At 57.6% G+C, this 14,008-nt stretch overlaps 1 protein-coding gene and 1 long non-coding RNA gene across 2 annotated transcripts; one reads left to right on the plus strand and one right to left on the minus strand.

Moving 5' to 3' along the window:
- Positions 1 to 1,372: 1,372 nt before the first annotated feature.
- MARCKSL1 (MARCKS like 1) lies at positions 1,373 to 3,173 on the minus strand. Its single transcript, XM_061449752.1, has 2 exons — positions 3,021 to 3,173; positions 1,373 to 2,586 (listed from the first exon to the last, which is right to left on the minus strand). Exons 1-2 carry the CDS (start codon positions 3,105 to 3,107, stop codon positions 2,053 to 2,055), a joined length of 621 nt encoding a protein of 206 aa, XP_061305736.1. The 5' UTR covers positions 3,108 to 3,173; the 3' UTR covers positions 1,373 to 2,052.
- A 5,132-nt stretch (positions 3,174 to 8,305) lies between these two features.
- LOC133267442 (uncharacterized) lies at positions 8,306 to 10,068 on the plus strand. The gene is made up of 3 exons (XR_009742765.1): positions 8,306 to 8,369; positions 8,987 to 9,087; positions 9,587 to 10,068. It is a non-coding gene; the product is annotated as an uncharacterized LOC133267442 (long non-coding RNA).
- The last annotated feature ends 3,940 nt before the right edge of the window (positions 10,069 to 14,008 follow it).

The raw sequence follows: 14,008 nt of genomic DNA on the forward strand, positions 1-14,008 counted from the left end.
TTGCGGTATGTTTGGAGTTGGTTCTTCATGCAGTAGATGCTCTGAAAGTAATGCTGACCCAGAAGAGGAATGTGTTATGGGAAGGAAGCATCTTCTGGATCAACTTGAGTGGGTTTTATCTGGTATTCAAGTGTAAAAAAATGATTTAATGTAAGTAAGAGCAGGATAATTCTGTAACAGGCATCACACCTGAAATGGGCTCAAAAGACTCAAGCTTCATAAGCAAAGGATTTTAATTCTGGTTTTGCTGTCGGCAAAACAAAGCTCCGTATGGCACAGTTGACTTCCCTTGCTGGAATACTGCTCTAGGAAACACTGTTACCCCTTCACCACAGCAGACAATTGAAATCTCCTCATCCTTGAACAAAACCAAGTGCCCCATTGAGGTGACCCCTGCCCAGCTCATGCTCCCTGATGTGCATCTACAGCCCTCTTCTAACCAGTGTCTCCCAAAATGGCTGCCAGGCTGCCACACTGGAGTGGGCTGAGCCCTGCATCCCACTGGGGCTCACTGCAGCTCCATCTCCCACCACAGACCCCCAGCGATCCTGGAAATCAGTTGCAGACCTGTGAGTACATTTAAAATACCCAATTTTTTGCCCCTCCAGATAACTAGGGATGAACATCAGGCTGCATTTGGAATCAGGTCACTTGCTTTAGCTGTTGATAGCAGGATGTGATATGTAAACCCAAGAGTTTGGCTATTTCCAGCTACTCCAGGGCTACAGAAGGCAGTCCTCACCCCAGGCCCCACCATCCCATTGGGCAAACAAGGGTCCTTGCCCTTCTCTTATCTCTTTTGCCAGCCCAAATACCAGGAGTTAGGAATTAGGAGCAGGCCATTAAATGGAGGGGCTGCTGCTGCAGCTCTAAGGTGAGGCCACAACCCTCAAGGTCTGTACTACTGCCTGCTTGGGAAACATCACCTCTGTCCCTATGCAGATCAATGGGACAAGAGATAATAACACCCATTTTCTCTTTGCAAGTAAATCTCTGCTCCCAGCACATGGCTCTTGTACTCCAAGCTGTCTTTAGGGAAGAGGAGTTAATCATAGTCTAAAGAATATTTAGAATTAAAGAAACCAAGCTTAAAATGGGAATTTCACCCAGCAGCCCTCCTGGGCTCCTCTTTACGAGGAAAGGCTTTTTCCTTCTGCCCTACCAGATCCCAAAGAATACAGGTACAGAACAGCCAGTTCAACCCTGGGCCCAAAGCAGTGACAAGAGGCTTGTGTGAGAAAGTCCCTTGTGGCTGCAGCTCTACATCTGCTGCAAGTCAATTAATGGGGCTGGAGTGATTAAATGCAGCAGCTGGTGAACTAAATAAGCAACTGGGACCGTCCTCAGCCAGGACAAGGAGGAGTCGAGCTCACCCATGAAGGGGTCACCATTTATTCCTTTCAAATGTTACAAGAAAGCCCATACAGCTTTTTTTTTTTCCTTCTTTTTAGAAAATTGCAAATCAAGTGTTTTGGCCATTAAAAAAAAAAGTAATTATTTACAGAGAACCCCAACATGCTTCACAGTTTACAGCTGCAGGTCCCTGCCCGCCCACCCCACACCCCTACAGTAGAATTAAACACAGGGGACTTACAAGCTTTGTGGTTTTAAGCCAAGAGTAAGCCATTATAAAAACCTAACAAGGTTAGCTCTTAACCCATTGATTTCTAGGGGAAAAAAAAAAAAAACAAACCACAAAATACTTTCATTTAAAGTCAGAACCAGGAATGTAAACCTGAAAGAGAGAAGAAAAAGGATCCACTGAACAGTTTAGGCTTCGAGGACTGCCAGGAGCCAGCAGCGATCACAAACTGTAAATTCCAGTTACGTCCAGGATAATCTCCCTCCACCATCGTGAAGGATTCCGGTAGAACTACTCCAAGCTGCAGTGGCGGTGGTGGGAATCCAAACCAGGTCTCTAACGGAGATGGGAAAGAATCACCCTGGGAGGGGGCTGGTTTTGGAAAGCCGCGTCAGTTTGGGTGGGACGGAGGTGTGGGGGAAGGCAGTGAGTCCGTGACACTCCCGGGGTTGGGACATTCCAAGCGGGATCTACTCCACCTCCTGCTCCGCCGCGGCTGCTGTAGGCTCAGGCCCCGCAGGTTTTGAGGGTTCCCTTGGCTCGGCTATGGCCCCGGGGAGCTCCCCTGGCTGCTGCTGCTTTTCCTCCCCGCTTCCCCCGGGCTCGGTGCCCGCCGCGGGTCCGCCCCGCGCCGCCGCTTCGCCGGGGGCAGCCGGGGGCTCCGTCCCGGCGGCCGCGCTGCCTGCGCTCTCCCCGGCCTGGCCTTGCTCCTCCGAGGGAGTGGAGCCCGCGGAGTCCCCGGCTTCCTTCTTGTTCCTCCTGAAGGAGATCCCGCTCAGCTTGAGGGATTTCTTGAACGAGAACTTCTTCTTCTTCTTGGGGGTGTCCCGGGGGGCGGCCGCAGCCCCCTCGGGCTGAGCATCCCCCGCCTCGGCGGGGGGAACAGGCTCGATGGCGTCCCCGCTGCACTCGAGGGCCTCGGACGAGCCGTTCCCTTTCGGGACCGCCGCTTCACCGCCCGTCCGAGCCGTCGTGTCCCCGTTCACCCTCAAATGGCCGTTCTCCTGCGGGGGGTGGGGGGGGAGGGAGTAGAGAACCGCATCAAGCACGGCGGGGACCCGGCAGCACCGCACCCCGCACACACACTCCCTCTCCGCCACAACCCCGCACCCCGCCGGGCACCTGGAGCCAGAAGGGGAAGCCAGGACGCACTCACCGGACACGGGGGGCGGGTGTCAATGCGCTGCCACCGGGCGGCGCCCGCGCTTCACGCCCCGTCCCAGGGCGAGGCGCCGGGCAGGTCCCCACCCGCTACCGGGAGGGAGCCAGGGACGCGGCGCGGGAGAAGCCGCATCGCTTGGTACCCGCCGGGCAGGAGGGGCCCCCCGGGGCCGTCACCGCCACCCCTTCTCCGCTGAGCGGCCGCCGTGGCCGCCTTTGCGAGCCCGCCCGCCCGCCCCGGCGGGGTCTCCGGGGTCCTCCCCCACTGGGTACCTACCTGCCCGTTTGCCTTGGCCGGCTCGGTGGAGGCGGCGTGGCTGGCCGGTGGGGCGCTGCCCCCCGCCTTGGAGCCCTGGCTGCCCATGGTGCGGCACGTCGGGCTGACCGCGCCGCAGCGGGCGAGCGGCACCGAGAGAGAGAGTGAAGAAGCCCCCAGCCGCCCCGGTAATAAGGAGCGGGGCGGGGGCGGGACGATGACGAGCCCGCCCCGGGGGCGGGGGACGGGGATGCAGCCGCCGCTCCGTCGGGAACGAGCTGGCGGATTGCCGCTGGGCGACCCCAGGGGACGGGACAGTCCCTGTGGGGACGGGGCTGGTGCAAGGCGCTCGGCAAAGGGAGCGGGCGGTGTTCCCCATGGCCGCGACACCCCTGGGGTGTTCCTCACCCCATCCCGGTCACCCCTGGGGTGCCTCTGTCCCCAGCCCCGACATTTCTGGGGTGCTCCTCCATCCATCCCTGTCATGCCCAGTCCCGGCAACCCTAGGGTGCTGCTCATCCTGACGCTGACACCCCTGGGATTCCTCTGCTGCCAGCCCTGACACCCCTGGGGTGCTGCTCCCCAAATCCCAGTCACCCATAGGAGGGTGCCATGATGTCACTCATCCAACTCCGATCACCCCCAGGACAGTGTCCTGGTGCAGCTTGCCTCAGCCTTGTCATCCCGGGGTACCACTTACCCTGAGGTACTGCTCACCCCAGTCCCATCAGATCCTAATGGGTCTTGCTGCAGGGGACAGGTTGTGGTATGGCTCACACCTCAGCTCCCCCCTTGCAGTGAACCCCGACATGCAGACCATTAGGGTGTTTTTTCACCTCTGGGTCTTTCTCCTCCCTGCTTTCCTGGAAAAGGAGAGTTCAGGAGAAAAGAAAATGGAACTAAACCAAAGTGGACACTAACACTGGCAAAGGGCCTGCAGCTTCCCATGTGCCATAGCCACTGGCCACAGCCTTGCTGCTGTCTGGAACCAGCAGTGGCCATGGGATACTCATGGGGGTCCCTTCCCACCCAGGCACAGCTGATTTCACTGGGGGGGGGGTCACCAAATCAAAACCCTTTTGTGCTTGTCCAAGCCACTGGTGCTCCCTGGCTAGCCACATCCTACCAGAGCTGCAGCTCCCAAGTGCCAGGTCCTGAGCCCCACAGCCCCAGTGCCATCAAAGCACCATGCATCCCATTCCTCCCAACCCTGCCATGGGGTAGGCAGGACCCCAGCACCCACCGAGTCTGTGCAGCATCAAGGCCATCATCTCCTTGGGGAAAACAATGTGGTGCTGTGTGTGTTCCACGAACAAGGTCATGTTTTGTCTCTGTCCTCCCTCCTCCCCTCAACACACATCATCTCACCCTCGTTAGAGCAAGATTTCTCTGTTAATTAAACCAGGCAGCATTTTCCTTATTGACTTTCAGTTGCCATTCAGTTGGCCATCAGCAAGATGGAGCTGCCCAAGCAGCCGGCGGGGCTGCAGAGGAGCCACAGAGGACGTGCCCTGTTTGGAAGCAAGTGCTTTGCTGTTTGCTTTGGGAAGATAAGTGGTCCAAGAAAGTGTACTGGATCAGTCAGTAAATACACTTTGTCTTCTGCCACTTGTTCCTGGGGGTGAGCTCCAGGCCAATGTTCCCAAACATTACCTGCTGGGGAGCAAAACCCAGCAGAGCCACAGCTCTTTCCTCTACCCCACCAGCTCTCTGGTGGCGTCTGGGCTTTTCTTCCCACTCTCTGGGAGTGACTTTCTGTCTTTCTGCTAAGGTTCATTCTGTCCTGGCTCTGCAGCAATGCAAGGAGTCCTCATGATGCTGTCCCATCCCACCCCACCCCATTGCATCCTGTCCCAACCCGTCCATCCCATCCCACCCCACCATGCTGCCCCACCACTGCACCAAGACATCTGGCATCCGGAGAGATCACCAGCTTTCACCCACCCAAGTCTGTCCATCCATGTTACAACCCCAAGACCCTCCTGCACCATCCCCACTGCAGGTACTGGAGCTGGGGGCTCTGGGGGTGAAGCCTTTGGGGTGCCAGTGGCAGCCCTAGTGCTCCTTGCTGGAAGGATGTTTTCTTCAGTGATGGGCTGGATGAGTGGCTGAGCTTCCTTATTTGAGAGGAGATCTATGGGGCTGGGGCCTCCCATCCACCAGCCCTTTGCAGAGCCCAGGTCTCTTCCATGTTTTGCTGGAGGGGAGAAAACACTTCATACCCACTGCTCCCTGCCACAGCAATCGGTGGGCAGCACTGAAGTGAGGGCAGGCAGATGCGATGGCTCTAAAGGGCAAACTTCAGCATGATCAGTCAAGATGCAGACTTGCTGGGGCGGTGGTGGCCCCTGTCCCCATCTGAAGTGATGCAGGAAACCTCACCCATGGTTTTCTTGTGGCTTTTATCTCAAAGGAATCCCCAGTTGCCACATCTTTTTATCCCAGCTTTTAACTAAAACCCTCTTCTGCAGCACTGTGTAAGGGCTGTGTTTATAAATAGAGACCTTCCCCTATGCATTCCCAAGTGTTTCTCCCCTTCCGAGCCCTGACTCTGCTACAGATGTCTATCCTGCCATGCCAGTGGCAGCAGCACCAGGAGGGCTCAGTGGTGCTTAGTGTGGCCAAGCCCCGGAGCTCTGCAGAGTGAGCATGGATCTCTGGACAGACCCGTTTGTTCCAGCTCTGAACCTGGGAAGAGGCTGTTTTCCTCTTCTGTGTGTTGCAGGGATGTTGATGGCACAGAGCACATGCTGTGGCAACACCATAAACCAAAAAACAACCCAAACCCACACAGTGGAAGAGCCACCTCTTGCCATGGGGTCTATCACATGCAGTTTGGGCTGGTCCATCCCCAGGTGCTGTACAGGGGACTGGAGCAGGGCAGAGGATGCTCTGTGTGGGATCTCCACAGGCTCCCAAGGCTGTGGCTGATGGGGAAGTGATGGTGCTTTGCAGGGTGCAGCGGACGGGCAGATTAGGGCTCTGTCTGCTCCTCTAGCAGATGGGTGGGCAGACAAATCTGTCTGCCCAGCTCCTACCTGAAAGACCCCCAAGATCCAAGATCTTTGTGGATATTATTTTCCACTTCCCAGACCTACTTAGCCTGTATGCTCATTAGTAATTTAGTAGGTGTTAAGGGCTGAAAGACTGCAGCAAACACAGCCCCTGTCCCATGGGGTTGGGTCTGCAGCCTCCTGCCCCTTGCCCTGCCCCTGGCACCTATCGTATCCCCCAGCCCTTAACAAAGAATTAATGCAATTATTTTTTCATGTATCTAGAGCCATTCTCAAGCCTCTGATCATCTGCTTGAGGGTTTTAACTGAGTTAGCAGGGCCCCAGCCAGGGCAACCTGTGGTGCTGAGAATAAAGCAGAGGGATTTCCATATTGATTTACAAATAGCAAAGGAATTAGCTAATTAGATCTCTCCGGGGAGAGAATTCCAGCAGGGACAGTGCAGGGCGGGGCTGTGCTCTATGCAGGGATGGATGCTAATGGTTTCTGCCAACATGGCAGCTCTGGCATGGGAACAGCCCTGGGAAACAACCCTCACATAAACATAGTACATGCTGCTGAGGGTCTGCCTCTGCCTGTGCTGCCCTTGATGGGATGGGTGAAGGGGCTGGGGGGCTGTAAGTGCCAGGTGAGGGGGATTTCTGCAGCAGATGAGGGTTGATGGGGCCGGGCAGGCAGGAGGAAGAGTGTGGCTGTGGGGGTGCCCAAGGGGTCTTCCCAGTCCTTCAACTAAGCAGAAGTCGGTTGTTGCTGAAGCCACTCATGGCTTTGCTGTCACTCGGGTTGGCTTCTGAGTCGGTGCCAAGTGGTGCTCTGATACTGGCCCCAGGAAAAAGCATCATGGACGCAAGCAAGGGTCTGCCTGGGACATCACCAGGGGTCTTGCTGCTGCCGGCACAAAGCTGGTGCCACACCCAGGGTCCCATAATCCTTCCTGTGCTGAGAAAGGCTCCAGCCCGGTGCTGACTTCCCCTAGAAACACATGAAAGGGCCGTTCTTGTGCTTGCCAGAGCCCCGGCAGTTTTGGTGTGAAGATCCCATGGCAACCGGCGCCTTGTGTAACCGTGTTTGCTATTTCTGGGCTTGCCTTTCCCTCCAGTACCATCCTCCCACATCCCACCCCATGGGACCAACCCCTGCTTCCACCCCAGGACCCTTCTCCTCCAGTTACCCCCTTCCCTCCTCGCACCGGGCAGGAAGCAGTTGGCAGCTGGAGTCATGGCAGAGGAAAGAGAGCAATCACCTTGGGCTCTTTATGTCAGCGACCTTTGCCCCTTCTGCTGGGCCAGCAGCTGGAGCACTTGCAAAAAAAGCCAAGCTGAAAACCTGAACCCCTCCAAGCTCATCAGCAGGAGCTGCACTCTGCTGCCCTGGGCCCACAGCCCCCTTTGCCCCTAGGACACTGGTGGGATGTGAGGCATGGGCAGGAGGAGTTTCTGGGAATCAACACCCTGCGAGGAGCCCCTACATCCCCATTCCCACCCCACTGGTCTCTTGGCTGTTCCTGGGAGAACAGGAACCCAACACAATCCCTCGCCCAGGCGGGATGCTCATCCCACATGCCTTATCTCCTGCATCCCACCGCAGGCTGCATTTCGGTGCTGATAAAGGGCTCCTTGACCCTGAGCAAGCCGGTTCGGCTGTGTTAGGAGAGCAGGGTGGCTGTGAGTGGGTGTCCAGAGAACAAAGAGGCTGCAGCATCCAGCTGGCACCAGAGATGGTAGGGTGGATGGGTGCTCTGCTCCCTCCTGCCCTGGCCGGGGCTGCTGGTAGGGTCCCTGGTTGGGTACTTAGCAGGGACTGCGTTTCAGAGACTCCTTCCTCAACAAAAGGGAAGTTTATAACGGTAACAAAAGCACTGCTCAGTCCAATTGGAGCTTTTCCCTTCCTGTTTCCTCCGTAGCTGCCTGTGGAGGTGCATGGGACCTGTCTGCATGCCACAGCTGGGGCACCCAGTGGGAAGCAAGCCGGAGAGCACGTGTGTTTTGGGGATTGCCACAGTACTCAGTGCTCCCTGAGCCCGGCTGTGCTGTGGTGAACATGTCTGGGCCCTTCCCTGATCTCAAAGGGTACAACCCTGGGTGAGACTCAGGTTTCCTTGGGGCTGCAGAGGTGGGTGCATGGTGGGGGGGACGCAGCAAAGTCAGTGCGAGTCCAGTGAGCTTCTCATATGTGCACAGCCACAATGCTGATCCCAAGGACATACCCTAGCAATGGGGCACGACCAACCCATCGTGGTGACCCCCAGCCTATTGTGGTAACCCCCAGCTCATCGTGGTAACCCCCATCCTGTCATGGTGACCCCCAGCTCATTATGGTAACCCCCATCCCATCATGGTGGCCCCCAGCTCATCACAGTAACCCTCATACCATCCTGGTAACCCCCATCCCATCATGGTGACCCCAAGCCCATCCTGGTGGCCCCCAGCCTATCCTGGTGACCCCTCTTGCCCAAGTTCCAGGGCCGGTGGCATCCACCCAACCACATCATGGGGCAGCCATGCTGGCAAACCCAGGCCAGAGGCTCAGTGCTGGGATGCTCTGGGGCAGCTGGGGATGTGTGGGCCTCTTTCTCCCAGCAAGTCAATGTGTCCTTTTGTTGCGCTGCTGGATTTTGATGCCTGCGAGCGGGGAGAGACAATACGTCGCATTGTTCCCTTTCAGCAACATCTGACGGGCCCAGGCAGAGAGAAGAGGCCAGTGTGTGCAGAGGACAGCATGGGGGAAGGGACTGGAATGAATGGACAGGCAGCAGGAAGGACACACAGACACCCGGCCTGGATGGAGGAATAGGGAGAGCCAGAGGGGTGGAGGGGGGAATGGGGGAGATGGGAGGGTTGGTGTCATTTTTTGGTATCCAAACAGGGAGATACAAACTCCAGCCCCACTCATCTTAATGGATCATTAACGTTAAAGCCTCATTAAGAACCTGTGTTGATGCCATAAACCCTTTCATTGCTGCTCCTTCTACCAGGAGATCCTGGCTGTATACTGAGGCTGTGCCACCAGGAGTACCTGTCACTCCCAGTAAATCCTGGGGTGCCAGGAAAAGCCTCTTCCCAAGTTCCCATGCGGGTGAGATGGGGCAGGGGCTCAGTCCCCACAGGGTGGGATGTGGGGTGGGAGCTGGGAGCAGAACTCAGCAGGGAATGATGCAGAATTGGGATTGTCTGCAACTTTCCATCAGAAATCCCCTCCCTCATCCCCTGCTGTCCCTGAATTGCTTAATTGTCAGGAACAGAATTCCCCTCTACCTTGGAGCAAAACCGAAAGTGGCCCCTGAGCTGGGCTGGGCGGGAGCCTGATGGTCAGGCAGCCCAGACACCCTGGTGATGATGGGCTCAAAGGGCTGCTCCATGCCCCAGCCTGGTGCTAAGGTTCTCGGGGAGCACTTTGCCTTCCAGGAATGCTGGTTCCACTCTCTGCCTCCCAAGAGCTGGTGGGATGCTCTGGTGGGGGGCACATGGGCTGGAGTCAGCTGTTGCTCTCTAAACCCCCACCCCTGAGCTCGCTCAGTGCTAGCAAACCTCTGGCATGGGGGGGTCCTCACTGCAATGTACTCATCATACTTCAGTGGCATGCAGCAGAGCAGTGGTGCCCTCCCCACCCCCATGGCTTGCGGCTGCTCCAGAAGATGCATTTGACCCAGACTTGCACGGCCGTTGCCATGGCAACGGCTGCGGGATGCGAGATGCGGGTGACTGCGGGTGCAGGGATGCACGGTGATGGGCCCTGTGTTGCTGCTGGTGTGCCCCATGACTGGGTTGCACCCAGGTCTGTCTTCACCCCAGGTCTGGATTCACCTCATTCCCAGTCCACAGTGCACCAGCATGTTCATGCTGCATTGCACATGTGTGTGCAAGCACGGACATGAGCACTGGTGGGGATGACAGTGCTAAGGGGAGCAGCACGGCAGGGAGAGGCGGGGCAGCTGGAGACGGAGCCACTCACCCCTTTATCAGGGCTGGGCTGCCATAAAGCCAGCGCTGTTTGCATTGGTGGGGCTGCGCTGGCGTTACTGGCCCGACTCTGCTTTGTCTCCGTGTTAACTTTTAACTGCCGCAGCTTCTCCTTTTCAGCCTCACCAAGAGCCTGTGAGAGCCCCAGCATCTGACAGCCCTTGTGGGGGGCTGCATTATCCCCCAGGAGGGTGCATGTGTCCTCCCTGACTGCTTCCTGCCTGTTGGCAGCAGGATGGGCACTGGCCTGGCTTCTTTGATGCCAGTGTGTGATGGCTGGAGTTGGTGAGGGCATTAAGATCATCGCAGCCCCAGGGACCCGCAGCCACAACACCTTGTCGTGGCCTCAGCTGCTGCCTGCCCCAGCCCTGTCAGTGCTGTGGTGCTGGGTTTGGCAGCAAAGCAGCTCAGCTGGAGCAGAGCCTCGGGTGCTGGAGTGACCCACTAACCCTGTCCTCCTGAAAAATGCATGACACGCAGGCAGCTGCCCGCAGAGGCTTGCACATGCACGTTGTGCTCATGTGCGGGCACAGTTTTGGCACTGCACCATGTGCCAGGGTTGGGCAGCAGTGGCACCTCTGGATGCACTCTGTGCCTCCTGACCATATCCCGGGGTATCTGCAGGGGTTCGGGGGCTCTGGGCTCCCTTTGGAACTCCCTTTGTGCTGGTGTTGGATGCCCTGTGTGTCCCCAGCAGTGCGGAGGGCATGGGCAGCTTTTCCTCAAGGTGTGGTGCATCCCTTCTGCTCAGCTCTGCTGTTGCTGCCAGCCTGCTGTAATGCTGTGGTGGTGCAAAGTCCACCTAGCACATGGCACCAGTCAGGGCTGGGGCTTGCTTTGAGCTCCCATTTGGGCTCCAAGGACATCCCAAAGAGCAGTCCCTGCTCTGGACAATTGGGTCCCACTGGAGAAACAAGAGGGTGACCAGGGAAGGCAAAGTGGGTGCAGGATGACCCCATCCCCGCTGCCATCACAGCCCTGACCTCGTTTCTCTCCAGCTTCTCCAGGCCTTTAACACAGCCCGGCCAGATGGCTGGGAGCCAGGGGCGACATCAGCTCAGCCCCATCATGGGGACATAGACCCTGCTTCCCTCAGTTAGTGGCAGCCCAAGGCCTCAGTGTGTGCCATGTGTCCCTGCCCCGGTGTGGCCTTCACCGTGGGGCCAGTGCCCCAGTGGGATGGATGCATCCCTGCTGCCCTGGCAGGGGTAACGGATTGCTCTGGCATGCAGCTGATTTAATCTCGGTCCCATTTGCAGAGCTGATCTGGTGGCTGCAACACCCCCACAACGACACTGAGCTGCATCTGACCATGGGCACCCCAAGCCTGCGCTGCACTCAGGCCTTCAGCATAGGATTTACAGGATTAAGGTTTTGCCTTTTTTTAGTATTTTTGTGGTTGCAATCCTGTTTTAGGAAGAAAGAAACCGCAGAAGCCAACAGCAGCACAAGCTGTGAGACCAAATTGACTAAACTGGTGTGAGATGGAGCAGCTTCATCCCTTGCTCAGCCCCCAGCCCAGAGAGGAGCACACTCCTGCCTGGATCCAGCCACGCCATGTTTCGCATCCTCTTCCCTCCCTGCAGCAGAGCCCAGTGCTGCTCTTCCTGTCCCTGCTGCTGCACATAGGGCTTCTTCACCCCCAAAGAGCTGTGTCTGGATCCTGAAGAATGGAGGAAATCCCAGTGGGGGAGTTTTCCGAAGCCTGTCTGGAAATCCTTGCAGCTTCCTCAGGGCTCTCAGCCCTTGGTGTAGGGCAACAAAGTTGAGAAAGAGCGTGAATCACCCACAGGGAGCTCCACGTCCCTCGTCCCATCGTGAGCACATGGACACGGGAATGTGGGTGCATGGCTGTCTGTGCACGTGCAGACACCGACACCCATGTATGCACATGCAGGTGCATCACACACACCATTGTGCCATCCACCAGCCAGGCCCTGCTCAACCCAGCCAGGTGGCAGAGGAGGAATCAGTCTCTCAGCTCCACTGACTAATTAACATGAATTAACACTGAGTAATTAACCTCCCTGCTCTTTAGAACTGGGTGCTGCAGTGCTGTCAGCAGCCAAAGCACCACAGCCACACTCTGCCCTGCGTCCCCATCCCTGTCCCCATCCCGCAGCCCTCTCGAAGCAGCCGGCAGTGATAATGTTTCCTAATCCACTTATTCCTGGCTGGCACAGGGCTGCCAACACCCTGCTTCCAGCGCCTGCTGTGCAGTGAACCTCCCCTATCCCCTCTGTCCCCTGGGATGTCCCCAGCTTCACTGGAAATGGAGGGGGAAAACCCTGGTCGGTCTTGGCCAGGCAGCTGTGGGGCAGGGAGGGATGAAACGTGAGGGCCATCACCCTTGCAGCGGTGGGTGAAGCTGTCGGGGCAGTGACGCTGCAGCAGGGTGGCCCTGAGGAGCAGCGGTGATGAGCAAACCTTGCGTCACCCAGGAAGGGAGATAAGGAGCCCTTCCCTATCCTCAGCCTGAGGGGTGCCCGGGGGGGGGACAGCAGGGGCTGTGGTATGGAGCGGGAACACAGATCCCTCCAGGAGGAAGGAAAAGGAATCCTTTTTGCCTCCCTCTTCGCTCATGCTCCATTGTGGCTGCCTGGGTCATGGAGGTGCCTGTGCAGGTCCCATCCTGCCGATGCTCCCTGCCCCCCCGCCCCGGGGCTGCTGCTGCAGGCTGCGGCTCCTGCGCACTTGACCGGTTTGGGTGAAACCCTCGAGATCAGTGTGGGAATGGCCTGACCTCAGAGGGACTGCGGCACGGAGGGGGGCCGTCCCTGCCGAGCTGTGTGGGATCCTCAGCTCCCAGCAACAGCAGGGTTTGAACTGGAGGTATCGATGGTCTTGCTCATTCCCACCCCGAAGGCAGCCCAGTGTGGGATCCCTGCTGCAGGTTCAAGACTACGTCAGTGATAGATCCCCAAAAGTGATGAGAGCCAAGGAACTGCTGCTCTGCAGGGGTGATCCCACCGGAGACTTGCTCCTTTTGATGCCTTCATCACTGAGCTAGAAGAAAATGGGTGGAGAAACACAGACCCCCTGAAATTCCCTGTCTGAGCTGGGTCTCTTCCACAGCAGCATCGGGGCTGTGTCCCAGAATGGTGTTCGGGGACACTGTGTTGGGGGCACGTCCCCCCGTCCCAGGGAAGAGACATAGAGAGGATGGATGGCTAAGGCTCCACAGGGAAAGCTGGGAACACTGGGAGCATGGGCAGGAAATGGGGTGGCAGGGCAGGAAGGCAGCCGGCGGCCCTGGGATTGACGGAAGAGCAGTGGAAAGGCTCGGGGCTGCAGAGGGAGGAAGCCGGCCCGCAGTGCACGTGTGGCTCATGGGGGACTGAAACCCTCCTGGTGCCAACAAGAGCTCTCCCCAGGTGAGCCCATGGGTCTGCAGATACGTGTGGGAGATCCTGCAGCCATCTGGGGACACACAGCCCAGCACCCCTGGGTCCCCCCTGTTGCTACCCACAGGTCTCCTGGTTGGGGTCTGAGCAAGGAGCGATGTCCCCCAGGGTCTCAGGGGTGGGTTTGGGGGTACTCTGTGGTCCCTTGGACACAAAGGAGGGCTCAACCTGCGCAGAGCTTGGGATGGGGTCACCAAAGAGGCTGACACCTACCGGGAGGTGGGAGACCTGCTCCCTCTTTGGTCTTTGGATACTCCAAAGGCTCCGATCAGTCCATTCTCGGCCTTTCAGTCATCGAGTTTCCAGCCTGTATCACCTGGGTTATTTAGACCCAGAGTAATGCAGCTTCTCAGCCCAGCACAGTGCCAAGAAAGCAGCAGTGGTGGCAGCTCATGTCCCTTTGCCTGCTGGAGCAGAGGATGGAGCTGTTGTACATTTACAGCCACTTCTGGGGACAGCTGGGTCAAATGGCAGCAAAAGCAGAAGGGGAGGAGGGGACAGTTCTACTCCACTGATCCATCTGGATCCCGGGCTGCTCCATGCAATGCAGTGCTGAGAGTCATCATCTCCTCATGGGGACCATGTGGTGGGAATGAGGGTGCCAGCACCATTCTCTGCTGCACAAGTGCAATG

This window comes from Pezoporus flaviventris, unplaced genomic scaffold (genome assembly GCF_033815535.1).
Source record: "Pezoporus flaviventris isolate CSIRO_AGI_PZ_B2104156 unplaced genomic scaffold, CSIRO_AGI_Pfla_v1 ptg000008l, whole genome shotgun sequence".
In the NCBI taxonomy this organism is placed as follows: domain Eukaryota; kingdom Metazoa; phylum Chordata; class Aves; order Psittaciformes; family Psittacidae; genus Pezoporus; species Pezoporus flaviventris.